General features: G+C 42.0%; 1 protein-coding gene across 3 annotated transcripts in view; it reads right to left on the reverse strand.

The window, feature by feature from the left end:
* Positions 1 to 18,357, reverse strand: part of KIF2A (kinesin family member 2A) — a 62,341-nt gene extending 43,984 nt beyond the window's left edge. For all 3 annotated transcript variants that reach the window (XM_082497549.1, XM_082497548.1, XM_082497547.1), the window contains exon 1: positions 18,134 to 18,357. In XM_082497549.1, the coding sequence (XP_082353675.1) occupies positions 18,134 to 18,197 (64 nt within the window). In that variant the 5' untranslated portion in view covers positions 18,198 to 18,357. The remainder of the gene's footprint in view (positions 1 to 18,133) is intronic.
* Positions 18,358 to 18,580: the final 223 nt, after the last annotated feature.

An 18,580-nucleotide genomic window follows, 5' to 3' on the forward strand; every position in this document is an offset into this window, starting at 1 on the left:
CATATAAAGCAAGACCAAGCTGAAAATGCTAAAGCATAAGAGCCAAATCAATCTGCAGAGTGGTTGAAGACAACGTCCCTGATTTCTGGTGCACTTTCTAGACTTGGTATCAAAATCTGAAACACAAACATGTCCATGTAAACATGAGCATGCATTACGACAAACCGAAAAAGGAGCAAGTATTAGAGAATGACTATCTGCCCACACATCTCAAAAACAAGAGGAAAGTAGAGCCATAGTGCTGATACACCGGCTCTTCACTCGGCGTTTCTTTAATTTCTGCTGCCTCTCCTCACATGATTAGAATTCACATCACAGGCAAAACCTTTTCTGTGAAGTCGTTCCATTGCTATAGGGCTCAAAACTAATGGAGAAGTTATTTGAAAAGGCTATTATTTGTATAAATATGTTCTATCATACAGCACGTGGCACCTGGGTTATCTCCTACCAACTAGAGCATGCAGAAAATATTGCTGCAAATACAGCAGTAAGACAACATGAACATATGCGAACCCAACACTTTACAATTACCTTAAATACATATATGTTACAGTATTCTCCCCCCAATCAATACCAGTGAAAAACACCGACTCTCCATTCCCTCTCTTTATAGCCATCTCATGAACATTTTACAAACAGAAGAAAGCAAGCATAAACACCTGCAGAAATAACAGACAAATCTCCTCTATTGTAAGAGTCCCTAGGGTAGCTATTGGTGCAGAAGGTTTAGGAAGCAGCTGCAAAAGCAAATAATTAGGGCTCAATTGAACACTTTAACCCTCAACCTGGGTAGCAGTGCCAACTCACTGCAAAGACCAAGCTGCACTTAGATCCTTACCTCTAAGCAAACAGAACATTTTCTACCTGCAAAACTTCTCCAAACCACCACAGTTTTGAAGCAGTGATCAATGACAGTACTAAAACCATGGCCTTTCCGTCTTCCTAATACTTTTAAGAAACGTAAGTTGTCAGTGTCAAATATGGGTTGGTGTTTTCCAGATTACTGTCTGGGCTAAAGCACTGGGTGGCATGTGACTCAAACCCCTTTGCGCTCTTCCAAGTGACTCAAGAAATAAGTCTGGAAGAAGACGGCGGCCTTCCCCACCCTTCCACATAAAGTGCACCCACCCCAAAAGACACTGTGCTCGCACTTTGCGTGCCAAAGTTTTGTGTTCTCATGCCTAAGTTTTGTCAAGTGTTGGAAACATCTCTGAGATGTAATAATTAAAAATTTACACACAGGCTCCGGATCAGGCCATGGAGAAAAAAGGTTTCTAATTTCCACTATGACCCTCTCGTTCATCCCCCAAAAAAGCAGTAGCAGGACCCTGTCTGGCAGCATTACCCTATGAGCACCACACAGTTGTTCAAGCCTTGTCGGCTCAAACCCAGGCAATTATTTTTAGCAGGACTAGGCTACGGCAATGTTAACGGGCCCAACATTCAGTAAAAGAAACTCACAGCTTATGTTACGTCCTCTGAACTTGTTACTTCTTTAGAAGCACAAATGTGTACTATTAGCTTGCGCAGTGGTCTGGTCAGCCGAACACTTACTTTTTTAAGGGCATCAACAGTAAATATTTCACAGATGAATAAAAAAACAAAGCACAGGTTAACATCTGCTACAGAGCCTTGCTGAGGATGGCAGGATGACCACTGCAACAGAAGCCACCCATCCCTTAAAGGCTTACAGTAGGCATTTGTGAAACAGACAGGATTTTCCTAATCACATTCATGAGGAACTAAGATGACTGTTATCTCATCTAAAGACACTTGGACATGATTGACCTTCACCCTCTGCCACTTGTATCAAAAAATTAAAATTGCAAAAAGTAGAATTTTCTTCACTCTTTTTTAAAAATCATACAAACCTCAAGTTAAATATACAAAAAAAATATGTTTAGGAGAAACATGAGGTTGCATACCCAGAAGCAGAATTTACCAAAATTACTGTGGTCCAGAAAGCTGTCTCCAATTGGGGTGACTCTGGTAGAAAGACTTCCCTGCTCTCACAGAGCTCGTGGAGGAAAAAAATAATCCTCTATCCACCAAACAATATCTATAGCTAACTTCCAGTAAAAGATCCCAAGTAAAAAGAGAATTCCAGGCTCAGCATCTCCAGCGATGTCAACTGTAGTGATGTCCCCACTCACACAATGGTCTTCCCCGCACTACTGCTGCTAATTCCCCAAGGAAAAACTGGCAGTTACTAGTGACAGATGTTTCTTTCTCCACAACACTAAACATGCTTGATTTTATTTTGTTTTGAAGTTTCATTTATCCACAAACAAGTAGCCTTTTATTTTCTTTGTATCTACCACAGTTATGCTTCAGTTTTGGTTTACTTTATCGTAAAGATCCATTTTGGTTTTGCCAGCCTTCCTTATCATCTTGTCTGTCACCTTAGTTACAGTGTTCTCACACTGTTACTAAACATACACAGCACCTGCCATATTTCTAAAGCAAGTCCTTAAATATTAAAAGTAATCCCTATAATTTTAATTAAAGATATACTTTAGTATTTTTTTTTTTGTTAATGATCTCTGGCTACCAATTCAATTTGTTTTATTCTCTAAATTATCACAGCAATACCCAAGTCCTTCAAATGACAAGCATGTTACAACCACATTTTATGATCTCCGTAAACCTCCACAACATAACAGACAAGGATTTTGAGAACAGAAACTAACAGTACCCAAATCAAGTTTCCCATATCTGCCTTTGAATTAAAATCCAACTTAATCTACTCTTGTCTCCATCTAGAAAGTTACCAAACTCAGAAAAATCCCCATCTAAGATATGTTTCTAATTTCTGTGCAAAAGCCAATCAAATGTAGTGCTTTAGAAAAATTAAATTCACAGATCTTACTGACAGTCCACTAACAAATGGAAGAACACCACACAGACGCACCACCAAACTGTGTATAAAATTTAGCTTTAAAATATGAACAGCACATTTAATGTCCCTCATACAGTAAGCAGGACATTTTTGGTTCTCCCATATTCAACACCAACAAGCCCCTTCACCCCGAACCACTACACTATAATTCACCAGGCTTGGTCTAGCTGAACTTGTTAGGTGTCCACACCGATGCACCTTCTCTGAAGCAGTGACCTAGAGCTGCACCCTAGCGCTGCTGTCACAGTTTTTGCTTCTCTAATAATTGTTAACTCTCTGGTCTTTTAACATTGTGATTCATTGGGTTTTTCTGCTGACCTTTCATTTTGCAAGCCGATCTCTAAAATTTCCCTTTACGTTCAAAACAAGTTTCCTGTGGTTTCCTCAGTTAGAGGAACACTTTGGTTTTTACTTCCCTTCACAGTAGGTCCAGTTTCCCTTGGGGGTGGGGACCTAATACTCTTTTAAGCACATTTCAAATGGGCATTATTTTACATTGGTGAGCCTCTCCTAAAACATCTTCCCTTTATTTGCTTTCAAAAGCTCCCATTGCCAGAGAAATCAATCGCAGTCACTCCACTGGCTTCACAAAAGGTTGTCAAGAGCATCACACCATGGCATTCAGATGCTACGGCTCCGTAGGTGTCAGTGTCAGAGTGACAGGAGAGACTCGTTTCCAAAGCAGCAAAATTCATAAAGAAGTATCACATCGCAACAGCCAACAGATGCACTGATACTCAGATATTCATCAGCAAGTTATCTCAGCTGTATTGTGCCAGTCATCCCATCATTTTTAAGAGCAGATAAGTCCTCCAAATATAACTTAGCCACAGAAAAAAAATACTTGGAAGGAAGCACCTGTCCAATCATATCTAAAACATACTACCACAAGTCCCCTAGAAACCCTTCAATAAGCAGAACACAATCCACCTTTATGTTCTGAAGCAGTCTGCCTCTGCTATTCACCCCAGAAAGTTGCACTAGCACCTCGCTTTCAACATATACAAACTTTTTTTTCCGATGATGTGCTGTCGTGGTTTAGGCCAAATCCACCACTGGGGACCCGAGGGACCCCAGACAGGACCAACAGATGCTCCCCTCTACCCCTCTACAAAGAGAGAGGCAGAGGAGGAAAAAGAGACTTATGAGTTTAGAAGGAACTAAACTACTTTAATGAAATATTAATAACAAAATAAAAAGAAATAATGAAAAATATATACAAAACCATATCAAGCTCCCAAGATGACAATCACGTCACCGGCTGGCACTGGGGCAGTCCCAGGCTGGACTCAGTGACGGACGGGAACTGGATTCCGGATCTGCATTCAGGATCGGGATCACAGGCAGACAAACAGAGTCCTCCTCAGACGTCGGCCATTGAAGGAAGAGCCCGTGACCCTTTGATCCCTCAGCTTTTATACTGAGCATGAGGCAGATGGGATGGAATACCCCGTTGGTCAGTTTTGGGTCACCTGTCCTGTCCGCTCCTCCCTGCAGGTGGGACCCCACTGTGCTTTTCCGCTTCCGACCCTCCAACGGGGCACATAACAAAGTTGGTTGGCCTTGGGTGTGATAGCAATAAGTGTAAGCAGGAGCCTCTCTGCATACCATGCCTGGGCATCAGCTATAAACAATTGGTCTTATCACTCTGAGAGTTAACACTGTCTGCACAATATGCTGTTAATTTCAGTAGTTAGAAGAGGCCCAGCTAAGAAGCGAAGTTACTGAACAAAATTGGTTCTGTTTTACCTCAAACCAGGACATGTGCGTTCACAGTCATTTAGTACTCTGTGCTTTCTTTTATAGCACCTCTACAAAACCATGAGCCTACCTCTACCTGTCTCAACCTTTTATAAGTATCCCCTTTTCCAACACTGGAAACCAGAAGGAGATGTAATATCCCACCGGGGCTCCAGACCGCTTTCCACAGGAACACTTGCTGCCAAATAACAGTAATTCTGAAATTGCACCCACTCTTCCCCTTGTCACTTCACCCTGGTAGTCCACGCTTATGTTGTGATTACCTAGAATATCAAGATTTTTCTCTTGTCATTTACAGTTTATGATCTTCCAGTCTCCAGCAAAGGCACATTTACTTTGTGCCACATTTTACCCAGTTGTTTCATTCCATATTTCCTAATCTTCCCATACGACATAAATCTCCACAGAGATGATACTCCCACTCTAGCATAGTAATGAAGTTTCCTGAGAACAATGTTACTTTCTGTGTTATGACCAGGAATAAATAACTATAACGGATGGGAAAAAACAGCCAGCTGGTTCCAAAACTGATCCCAGAAGGCACACTATTAGATAGAAATTATTAGGTATGCCAACATCACCTGTCTTAAACACATTACCGTTCTTGTATTAAACTTCACCTGAGTCATTTTTCATACCCTACGGAAAATTTTACTGGAATTCAGAGGCGCATATGGCTGACCTTCATACTGGGGGCGAAGCCTGTCCCACACTGATGCTGTGGCTGGGCAGGCTCAGGTCGGATCACCCCGCACTCAGCTCCAGGGCTCAGCATCGCATTTACCCGCTCCACCTCGAGAACGCTCGTTTGGGACATGGAGACTAGGAGCATTTCAGCATCTATCCTCCACTGTTTGCTACTACTTTTAGTCGAGGCATTGTACGTTCCTTGTACGATGGAGTGTTTTAATTAGATTTGTCATTTTCTCCCTCTTTAGTGCAAAATCAAGCAGGATGAGCCGTAGTCACTTCTGAATTTGATGTTAGTGTGATGGCTAGTTGTTCCACGACCTAAAATCCTTTTATTTGGTTATGCTGGTTTTGTCGTGGGGGTACCGCAACAGTTCATCCTTTTTTGTTGGGAAGAGGAGGGAACTCCTATGAGGATCTGTCACTTGCTGTCAAGTTAGATTGTGTCATGCTCTTACCAAAACATAGCATAACCCATGACCAACCTTCTTAATTCTCAAGCAGCAGGCAGTATAAAGTTACCCTGGAGATGACCTCCACACCTTTTTTCCAGACCATACCATGGACAGAAACCCTAAACAACCCATACAGGTTGGTTCATTTCCACAACATCCCTGGGACAGCACCTTTCAGGGCACATGGCTCACAACTACAGCACTTCGTGCTCAACCCAGGTCCCTCAGCTGTGCCTATGGCAGCAAGTGCTGTACTGCAACAGGAGATCTGTAGAGCAAAGCAGGTGGTGCTGAGGATCACACATTCACACCGCGTGTTTTGGAGGGGACTGGGGAAGGGTATAGCACCGCAGACTGAACACCCCTTGTTGGAGTACATCACACACATACCTGGAGCGCACTCTCCAGCTACATTTCATCTAAAAAAGAATTTAGTGTGCTCCGAGGCCACTTTCAAAGTGAACTACAGCATAGCATGACAATGTACAGGATGACCAGAAGACAGATGTTCAAAGTCCATTCTCTGTGTCAACTGAAACACTTGCATAAGTACCCCTCTGTGGCCCCAAGCAGCATCCCTAGAGCACCGAGACCTTCTAATTGTTTATGGTTATTCACCTTGACCTAAGCAAGACAGTGAGAAAACTGCATTGCAGTCTCCCACTCTGATGCTTTTAAAGCCCAAACAGGAGCATGTGCTGCATGTGCCCAGGGATGTGCACCAGAATACGAAAATGCGATGCTAACTAAAATGCAGAAGGACGGTCTGGGCAGTGATAGCCAAAATGATACAGTTCAAGTTTCTCCTCACAAACCAGCCAAGGAAGTTTAGGGTTCCTACAGGAGGCAGCTCATCTGGTTCACTCCAGATATGAGCCTGGAAGTGAACTAGCACTTGTGCAGTGGGAATGATCACAATACCTAGACGCTAGACTAAAATGAGGTACAAGATAAATGCACAATCAGAACAGTCCAAACCATGAAATACTTTAATGTCCTGTACAAGAAGATTACATGCAAACAAGTGCTAATGAAGGAGTGGATTGGGAAAGTGAAGCAGTGTTTTCTTTTATGATAGAGGACTTTCAAAACATGAGCTAGAAACGTCAACATAATCTTCCAGCCTGGTGTTCAGTTACACACTGAATTTGGGGTCTGATCCTTTGGCAAGACAGCTTTCTGGTCACTCCAACGCCATGACTCCAAAAGGGCCCCTGAAAAATATGGGAGTACACAAAAAGGTGGCAGAGGAGCTTCAACAAGGACAAAGGAAAGGTAAGGCACCCAGAGAAAAATAAGCTAACCTGTGGGTACATAATGCTAGAAGTGGAACTAGAAGTTTCAACTCAATAAGAAAACCTTAAGTTAACATAGTTCTCTAAAAGCTTCGACTCAGTATGCAGAAGCAATTAAAAAAGAGACAATAAAACACTGGCCATCATCAGGAAGCTAGAGAATAAAAGCAAGTGCCATTTTTAAACTGTAAATAAAACTTTGGTGCTCCCACACCTCAAGTACTGTGGCACTAGTCTTTACACCTCAAAAAAGATCTAGCAGAATTAGAGGAGGTAAAGAGAAGGACAACTAAGAAGATAAAGAGAACGAAGCAAGTAGAGATTAAAGTGGGTGAGGTTGTTCACTTTTGTAGGTGGATTTGATCTAGCTTTATAACCATAAAGGACAAAATGAGTGGAAACTTATTCACCAAATCCTGCAACACTAAAGCTAGGAGCAGTCTCTTAAGGAAGATTGGTTTCAGGCAGATAAAAGCAGTAATATTAATTTCTGTGCAGCCAGCAGGGAACTTCCCGATCTTGCTTCCACTAGAGGTTGTGGAGGTAGGCAGTGTGAGCCGGGTCAGAAAGGTATTCAATAAATTCACAGACAATAGGTATATAAATGGATATTTAATAGGAACTGGCAGAGTGGTACTTCTAATACCCCAGATAAAATTCTGGATATTGGGGGAAGATAAAGACTGCAGACAGTGGCAAGGCTGACCTGCTTTCCCTAAATAGCCTCACCTACTGCTGTTGGGCTATATGAACCATTGGTCTGATCCACTGGAGCACTTCTTATGGTCGTGGTGAGCATACTTTAAGGACATGGAGGAACGTCCGAAAAGGCAGAAATATTTCATAAGCTTTAAAAAAAAAAAAAAAAGTTCTCCAATTTCAGTAAGTCTTACAAAGAAAGAGATAAAAAATGTTGTTTTCGTTTGCTTTTCAATAAGTAATCTTCATTTTGTCATATATTCACAAGGCAATCTCCCTTCCAAAGTGTAAAAAAAAAAAGCCTAAACCAAATCAACAATAATCCACCGGTTTTCAACATTTCGGTAAGGTTTTCCAACACCTACAGGTCTCTTTTGTGGTCCATATGAACCCCTAGCAGTACTCAGATTTGAGGGAGACAAAGCAATTACAGCTGCAAACTTTATTCTAATGAGAAGAAGACATTAATGTATGTCATGATAGTACTTTCTGCCCTCTATCACATTTTTCTTTTACTGTAACTGCATAAGTGAAGGTTTTCATTCAATTCCTGGTAAAGACATTCACATCTTTCCTATGAGTTGACAACTTGTAAACAAGTTGCAGGAATAGTTCAACGTCTTCTTATATATATATTTTCTAGTTTTGTAAAACTAAACATAATCTGACATCTTCTTGCACATTTAGTCAGCAGTTCCTTGAAGTCCTTGAGAGTAATTTTGCAGGCAGCTTCTTTAAAATCTTTCAAAATTGCTTCTGAAAATTCCTCTCCAGAATACTTTATTATATAGTTTTACAGATCAAAGTCCCCTGTGTTCAGTATAAATTTCAATAGTTATGGTATGTAGGAGCAAAAGCAGGTTTAGTCAAGTATCTCTTCCAAACAGCACTGGAGTTTAGTGGTTGTAGTGGTTGTTGAATTTCTTTTTTAGCTTTTCTACAACAGGATTTAAGATTGTGGTGGATTCCAATACCGTGGTGAATACCCTCTGCCAAAAGATCGAGATGACTTGGCCAGTCTTCTCCCTCCCTTCCCCCTTTCTCATTTTGTTTGTTGCTTGAATACATGGCAGAGACCTCCTTTTCATGATTTTCTCTGCTTTCTCTGAAGCTGACAGTAGCTGCCTACAAACAATAGCTTCTTGCATCACAGAAAATTTCTACCACCACCACCTTCTACAGATGTTTCCAACCAGCACCATTTGCCTTTTATAACCCATCCTGTCAAATAGTGGTTTGTTGTGTGTTTTGGGGGTTGTTTTTTTTTTTTTTTTTTTTTTTTTATTTCACCTACTTTACAATATTACCTTTAGTAAGAATATTTACCATTACTTAATTTAGTACAGAGCTGCCAACTGATGCTCTGGGTTAAAAGTCAGAAGCCTTTATTCTCATAGAAGTTTAAAGCCTGTATTTTTTCCTTTATCTTAACATGGTTCTAAAAGCTCAAACCAGTAAGAAAACTTTGAATAACATTTTTATTCTTCTCTGTGGTTTGATTAAAGCTTATTGTAACTTAAAAATCATCAGGTTGTGATTTATATTTATCTCATTCGTCACCACCTGAACTCCTATCCTATTAAAAATGTCAAGGTGAACTGGGAAGTACAATTTAATATTTAAAGTGCAGAAGAACATGCAAACATCCCCCCAAAATGAAGAAGAAACTTGGAGTATTCCAAAATCAAAGCATCCATGTGCTTTTCAAACTGAATTTATTTCCACTGCTATCTTCCTAGAGCCAGCAGTCCTCATCATCACAGCACTATGCATGCCTGCATCTCTAGCAAACACTTTCAGAGACCTGTTGGAAATACACCTCAAACTCCATATGTAGTTCAGCCATGGGGGGAAAGGAACACATTTTAGTGATTGCAAAATGTGCAGCGCTGTGCAACAAAATTCTAGATCCAAACTCTGCAATGGCACAAGTATTCTATGCACCTTGCCTCTCAAGAGAAAACTTTAAGCAAAACTCGCTCTGCTCACATACACACCCAGTATGTTCATCCACAGAAAGCAACTCTTACATCCTATCCTGTAAGTAACAGAAGAGACTGAAAATACTCACAAGTTCTGATACCTGGGATTACACAGAGCTGTCAGTGCCTGATGGGAACCATGAAACTCAGATTTGCATTTGATAATGCTTCAGTGGGGTTACTGGTAACTTGAAAGCAAGTTACATTCCCCTATGGGAAAAGCACGACGACCCACTGACAAAAATAAACCAAAGTAAAATATTTTTCATTATATGCAAGTTACCTGAAGTCACTTTGTTACTGGTTAGGATTAGACAATTAATTTTACAGAGTGGATGTTGGCTAGGAATGCAGCGGACTGGTCCCTTTACAAGGTTGGGAAACTTAAAAGTAGCTTATGCCTGATGCCACCAGAACTGCTACTAGGAAAAAACAATAAGCTATACTGAAAGCATATTATTTGAATAAAGCAAAATAAAAAACTCTACTACCACATTCAAGCCTTTAAGCAGCAAAATCCCTTGTTCTTCTTTCTTGAGAGTCAAATATACAGTCAGGATCAGTGTTGCTAAACAAGACCCCATTCAAAAAAAAAACCCAAAACCTGATAATGTGTCTTACTTACTAAACCAAACTGATAATTCAGATTTTTTTAAAATGTCACTTAAAGTTTTGGTTAGACACACAGTTATACAGAATTATCTTCAAGAACCTCTACTTACTCCTTTTACTTAAGCAATTCTAAAATTAACTTGGGTTCCTAGCAACCTAAAAGAACAACTGAATTTAGACTGTAATAGTAGAGTTACCAAAAGTCTTCTAGGCATGTTGTACTCATGTAAATGATTCAATGCACTACACACATTAAAAAAAAAATAAAATAAAACCAACAAAACTAATAAGCATAAGCCTGATAAATTCACTCTCTCTTCCAGGAAAGGTAATTCTAATGTAATTTTTCACACAGCTTTATTACCTTTTGTCTAAGAGACGTAAAATTTAGCAATGACCAAATTCAAAGACAGCAAAAATAACTCCACAGAACACTTTTCAACAGGGAAATGGCAATGCCGTCTTCGTAACAGCCTCCCAGAGAATTACCTGCGGTTGCTCGGTCTGCCAGGAGCGATTACCAGGCATAGACAAGAGTGGTACAAGAGAACATCTAGCCCCTTGTTCTGCCTCCAACGGTGGCTCCACTTGAGAAAAACATTTAATATGGCAGGTGTACTTCACCATCTTCCAGTAAATCAGTGTTTTACGGACATTCGAAGCCACAGCTGGACCTGGTTATCGTGATACCTGCTGGGCACATGAACAAAATGCATTTCCAGGGTATCAGACCCTGTCAGTACTGTCCTATAGCTGAACACTCACTACAGAATTAAAAGCGTCCCTTTACAGAGCTCAAAGGTGTAGGAAAATCACGTCAATCACCTGTCTATCTCTGTATTGGGAACATTACAGCACGCTATAGGTTTTTTAAATCTGCAAGTGAAAATGAAAAATAGTACTCAAACAGCAGTATAACATTGCGAATGTTTTAAGGAAAGGAATGTGGACAGAGAAAGAAGGCACTGTGTGTGCCTGTACACATACAACATGAACAGGTTTGAGGATGTAACTAACAGCAGTTTAAGACAATCTACCTCTGGATTACCATAGTTTTAGTTCCCTGCCTTCCCTTCCTCACCTCCCTACAATACATTTAGCTAAAAACAAACGCTGATGCAGTGGACAGACAAAAGCAGCCCAGAGTTAAACATCTTAAACAGCTATGGAATCACATTAATAGTCAAAATTAACTGTAGCTAACGTAACTGTGACGAGTGCCTAACACTATACTTATAACTAAGTATAAAAATCTCTACCAAAACCCAGGAGAAACTGATCCAAACAATATAGCTAGGAACATTTGTTTTAGTGTCTGTGTTCAGTTCAGTATTGAGAACAATTTAAATAAAACCCCAGATATGAAGTCACAACTAAACCTGGAGGTTTGGGATACACAACTGCAAGCAAATTTTTAAAAATGACGTTAGAAGGAATTGTAACTATAACCTCCAAAAAAACTAAAAAGAAATGCAAGGGAACATGAAAAGACACAAGTGGCAAAACTGGAAAACATAGATAAGCTTTCAAGCAAGCAAAAAGAATTGTTCATATACCAGAAAGCTTGTCCCTGTTTCTGAAATAGATGAACAGATACAACAAAAAACACATTACAGCTCCATAAAAATCTTCTACCCTACATCTGGAAATACACACTGAAAACATCTACACTTCCAAATAATTTTAACTGTGCTATAGAGGCATTATGAGAAATTGATTATTAAAAGCCAATTATCTTCTTAAAAACTCTTTAATTATAAGTTACAAACACCACCATGCCTGACCACATACTTTGCTTACTACACATTCTCACTCCTGGACAAAGTTAAGACTGATTGGGAATCCTTGCTCAAAAATTAAGGGAATACCTTAATTTTTGCATCATGTTAGAAATTTAACTTAACTCTGAAAAGTGAACGTAAGCCTTTAATTTATCAAAAGTCACTGAATTCTCTTCCTCTATGGACTAAACATATTGTGAACATTTTTGGCATACACCACATTTTAGTGTTCATAATGGGTTCACCAGAGCATCTTCTTCCTGATCCTGAGTCCAGCCATACAGTATGGTGAGGAAGACAAGATACCCCAACAAAAAATAAGATGAAAAAAATGTTTAAAAAGAAAAAAATCACACTTTGTGATATAAGCAGTAAATGTTTACAAAGGAAGAACTTAAACAAGAATACAGCAATGAAGCAAATTTACTCCATTCTGTTACTAATTTTTCAAGCACAAAAAAATCACAGTGGCATATTCCACAGCTCAAGCCAACAAAAATGCTACGAATTTTGTGCTCCCAGAAAGAAGCTCACCTGCTAAATAGTTCATACTCTTCAGTCATTTCTTCACATTGTCCTATGGTAAGTGGATGTATTAAAATGACTGAAAAAGCTAATTTATCTTTTAGAGCACGCAGAAAGAGATATTTTTGCAATGACATTACTTGTCAGTCAGGTATGACCTCTTCCCAACAACTTACCACCTCTTCCCACCTAGGCAAGGTGAGAAGCCATGCCTGGTGCCATGGCAGCATGGTGGGAAGCCAGGCCTGCTGCCACCGCAGCTCAGCAAAGTCTTCAGTTCATGAAGTCATAAGAAGAAAAGACAAGTTAAACTTGGCCCAGGCAACAGGCCATCATAGAGAGTGGGTGGAAAGAGCAATAACTTTACCCACCAAACAGAAACAAAGGATAAATTCCCCCACAACATGATTAGAGGGGAAAAAACATGCAATACAAGCTGTGTGATCCTAGTAGCCTTTTACAGCTCTAAATACATGATTGCCAGTAGGTAATGCTGTATTAAACACACTTATGGAACAAAGATGAGAATATTCTCTGAAGATTAGGACTTCAACTCTTGTCATTCAAAAGCTATTTATACAAAATACAGAAGGACTACATAAATATCTGAGTATCTGCAAGTTACAGTGAAAAACCACTTACTGCATAACAAAAGCTGAATGCTTAAAAAGCGATTTCAAAAAGGACACAGAAAATGTAACACATCCTGCTGGTCAACACTTCTGTAGGAACAATCCCCAGGAACCCTGGATCTATCAGTATGAGAACCTACACCAGACAAGCAAGACTAAACGTTGGACCCATTAGCTCGACCAGCAATATCAGACATGAAACCCCACGTGTGATCTGGCCACTATGGAAGGACAAAGCCCCACTGTGTCTGTATGGCTTACATAGGGATTAGGTAATTGAGTCAAATGATTTAAGTGTGGTAACAAAAAAGTCTTAATCACAGGGAGTGAATAGATGTATGTCACCAAAGGAAAGAGTAAAAGCACATTACCATTTAAATCTGTCCTCAAGAGCTTGTAAAATAGGGTGACTACCCAAACCTGAACTGTATTTTTATACCGTTGTTATACCTTCTATCCTGCTATAAAATCATTATTGCTATTGGGACTTGTACTTGAAGATCAAGATCATCATACAGCATTACCCAGAAGACAGAGGGTGCTACAGGCCTCCCAACTCTGAGAAACATCAATTCCACAGAAGTTGGGCTTTAAAGAAAAAAAATCACAGCCCTTATCATTACAAAAAATTACTCTTGTTTGTGTTTGAAGGCAAAACAGTTACCATGATGTTTTGGCAAGCCTAAGGAGAGAGGAGCTGCCAGTAGGTTTTTGGCCTAGATGGATTATCTTCAACCGTGACCAGTTCCAGCTGCTTCAGAGACAAGTGAAGAAAATCCTTAAGTAGGCAATTACAAAATAACACAGCCACAGGCAAGATTTCTTCCTACCTCCCATCAGTTAGAGGTTATTTAAACTACAGACTCTGGAAGAACAGAAACCACCTTTTACGGTTGGTCGTGTATTTTAAGAATTTTTTCATGTAACACTGGATATTCCTACTGTTCTTCTTAAAATCCTGCTATGCTGCTAGCCTCCATCCCCTCTGGTAACAAGCTCCATGTGATAACTGTACCTAGTCTATTCTCCCTTATCAGTTTTAAGTTTTCTCTTTCAAACACTGACAGCTCTCCTGTTCTTCTATTATGAAAATACAGGCAGAAACGCATGGTCTTTCTTTTTTACACCATTCGATGGTTAATCCCTAAAAAAATCAGCATTTTTCCTTTCCTGGAAGTTCAGTCAAATCTTTAGTCCCTCTTCCAATTACAAGAACGTCCTTTCTCCTCCTTTCACATTATTTCTGACAGTGAGACCAGAATTGTATTACCCCCCACACGCCGCTTTCCAAATGAGCAAATATATAATTAATTTCTCTGTCCTTCTAGGTAGTATTTCAGATCTGCAAAGACAGAGAGAATAGGAACAGCCTGAGGAGGAAATGGACAGAACACAATTGGACTGAAAAAGTAAAGGAAAAACACCAATCAGCCTACTACAGGGCTGCAGGGCACAAGAGATTTATCCTATTTCAGCAAAAGACTGAATATATAGGGAAAAAAAAAAAAAGCAAACAAATTCTTTCCTATTTCAAAGATAGATTACCAAGTCATATTTCAAGCAACACACATAAATTACACTGAAATAAGTAGTTAATCTCAATATCAGAAATTACTCTAAAAAGCCAAATTAGCTGATCACTTAATATGCTCTTACATGACATGAACATAACTAGCTATTTCAATTATAACTGGAAATATTATCTCCAACTCTAGACAACATTTTTACCAATGTTTACCCACTGAGAAAAAACAGATACACAGCAAGCAGCTCTGCAGCGTCAGTCCTCGAAAATGTTGGTTTTTATCCAAAGACTGGTTTTCATGCGCATTTGGCCATGAGTTCTAACAATGCCTTTCTCTTGTACAACATCTATTTTCTATTCAGTCCTATAAGAAATCTCTCATGAAAAACTTAAGCCTAATTAGACCTTGTCAAAATGACAGAATATGTAACTTTTCTTTCCAGAATGTTCTGGTCTCATCCTCACATTTATTGTGTTTTGTGTTTTGGATGTCTTTGCAATTTCGCTGGAGTGAACAAGTATGACTTCTAACATTGATGTTTCACAAAAAAAAAATGGGTTTCTGTTAGGTTTTCTTTTTATTTAAAGAAAAATAGAGTTATCTGGAATTAATAAAACTCTGTATTCAGAAAAGTGTTTAACATAACTGGTGGACAGATGGGAAAAATGCATATTTTTTCAAAGGACCCTGTTAACAAAGTAGAACTTTATTCTTCTCTGGATTCAGCAAGAAAACAGGTAAAGAAGGAAATTTTCAAGAACTACCACACTTATCTCTCCAAATAATATTTAGTTTTAAAAAAGGACTCCCTACAGACAAGACAACATGTACAAAAAAAAGCCCCGACCAACACACCACTTTCTCCAAAACTTTCTTAAACAGTTTAATCATGCTTTCAGCCAAGGGTAGGCTGGTATGATACACAGCCCTGATTCTATCTAGGACACAGTTCTGGGTAGAGCAGATCCAGGCAGCTCCCTGTTACCGAACCAGAAGACCACATGTGAAGACTTCCACTTCATTCTGGCCATGTATTTCCTACACACCCAATACTGTCATGGTCACAGATCCCTCTGTGAGCTACTGGAACTCATTAATCGTGTAGAAAACTAGCACATTTTCTACTGTGTTTAGTGACTCAAATAATCAATCAACATATTAAATCATCAGAAGAAAAAAAAATCATTGGCCATACTGGACAGGACAGAGAGTTTGTAGAAACAAGGCAGCTGACAGAGGCACAAGCAGCAAGACCCTTCCCCTCATCAGAAGCACCTAGATCAATTTTAACTGCCTGTGCGACCACAGCTCACGTTGGAAATCCACCTTCTGAAAGCCAATGCAGTCTAGGGCTGGCTGTCCTTCCATACTTTTCTCAAAATGCTCCCTTCCATACACCTAGGACAGCTTCTCCTACAGTACAACAGGAAGAGAATGACAGAAGGCTGCAGCATCCCTAGCCAGAACGGGGCATCTCCTCTTCCAGTCCCAACGAAAAACATGCAAGCTTCCCAATAACCAGGACCCGCTAACTCTGGTATGACACTGCAGTCCGGTTGCTCGCACAAGGACCAAGTTAACACAAATGCTCAAAACCCTACAGCTTGAGCAAATGCTGTGAAGGCATCCCCCTAGTATATTACTGATGTGCAATATATTTAATTTTTATATATATATGTATAATGTGCTGCATCGCATGTGTAAGTGATACAGCAAAATATGTAAATCGTCAACAGTAATGAAAGTAAGTACTGTTATGCTCAAGAGTTACTGTCCTGACTTCTGACAGCAGAAGAGAGCAGAACCCTGCGGAGGGCGGGGGGCAAATAAAGCAGCAAAGCATTCTCATGCCCTATTTTCCAAAGATATACAAACCAAACAGTAACGTTTATTAGAAGTTCACACAGCCCTCAGAAAAACAGCTTTATAAGTTGTTACAGTGAGGTTTTCTGAAACCCCAGGCAGAGATCTGCAGGACTTATGCAAATAACCACCAGACCTATCAGATTCTCCACGTGACACACAAGCCATTAAGCACAAATTGAGGGGTTAGGTTCAGCGTAGTGTCCAGCCGACACCGACCATTATTTTATTGCAGGGTTGAACTGCAGTATGGGACACAAGAAAGGCAACCTGCCTAAAGCTCGTTGGCTGCTTGTCTCCTGCCTTATGACAAAACCACACTAACTTCAGCACCCTTGACCTCCGGACCTTTCTTCCCTTAGAAACATCTGCTTATTCTTTAGCAAGCTCCTGAACCCTGGAGAGGAGAGGGAGTAAAAATAAAGACCTTCCAGAAAATCCCAGCAGAACCCCACCCCGGTTTAGCTGGCTTCAGAGACCTCACAGAGACCCAGAACAGATCACATATTCCCACTCAAATGAAAGAGGTGAAGTCACGAGTGACCTGCCACTGATTCAGCCCGTGAACTTCCCATTTCAGTCCTCTCCTTCCAGCCAAACACGAAGCGTTAGCACCCTAAACCTGACACACGCGTCTCCTTTATTCACGTGTATCTCTAGACGGCACCACACACCCCCTTGCCAGGAGATGCTGGGCAAGATGAGACAGACCGGATCCCCCACGGAGAAATAACAACTCACAGGCATACACAGCAAGCGCTCTTCTTATATTTTAATCATAACGAACACCTGAAATCATGACATCAAGATTTTTTGTCAAGCGATGGAAGCGTCCGAAGGCATTTCTGTCCGGGCATACCGTCGTGTCATTTTTTTTTTTTCCAGAGCACGGCTGGTACGCCACAGCGAAGGAGAAGTTACCTCTTTACGTTAAAGGCCTGTCCTCCCTCCATCACCTCATCCCCTCCCCTAAGGCCCTCCCACCACCTCCCCGGCCTCTCCTCCCCACCCACGACCCCCCCTCCTCACCCCCTCCCCAAAACCCCCCACAGCCACCCCGCGGCTCTCACTGCCCACCTCGCCCGTCCTCCCCTCCCCCACCAGCCCACCCCCTCCCTTTCCCTCCCCCCCCCCACTTCCCCACACCTCACACCCCCTCCCCACCGCCCCCGCCCCCGTCCCTGCCGCAGCCTCCCCGTCGCCAGCCGCCGCCGCCGCTCGCGCAACCGCTCAGCGCCGCCAAGCGCGAGCGCTCCCCTGACAACCGCAGCGCGCGCGCCAGGCCCGGCCACTCCCCGGCCCCGCGCACACAATGGGCCCCGCGCGCAGCCCCCTCCCCGCCCCCCGCGCCGCGCCGCGCACAGGGGCGGCGGCGCCCAGCCCGACCCCTCCCGCCGCCCCGGCCCCACTGACCATCGCTGCGCTTGATCTCCACGTAGATCCCTATCTGGATCTTGCCGAAGTTGGCCGCTGCCATCGCTTCATGGGGCAGCCGGGGAGATCGGAGGCGCTGCCGCCCGGGGCACACGGGGGGCGGGGAGGGGGAGAGGGAGGGCGTGCAGGGCGGCGGCACCAGCGGCGGCGGCACCGGCGGCACCGAGCGCGGCGGCTCTGGGTGGACGGGAGGGAGGGGAAGAGGGAGGGAGGGACGGACGGGGAGAGGGAGGAGGGGGAAGAGAGAAAAGGCGCCGGCCGGATACGACAGGCGATGGCAGCCGTTGCGCCTGCGCGCCGCGGCGTCACGGCAGGGCCGGCTCACGGGGGAGGCGGGGGCGCCGCCGCCGCCGCCGCCGCTGCCTTCGTCAGCCGCTCGCCGACCCCCCCCCCTTCCTCCTCCTGCCGCCTCGGCGGAAGGCGGGG

This window comes from Vanellus vanellus (assembly GCF_965231255.1).
Source record: "Vanellus vanellus genome assembly, chromosome: Z".
Taxonomy (NCBI): Eukaryota; Metazoa; Chordata; class Aves; order Charadriiformes; family Charadriidae; genus Vanellus; species Vanellus vanellus.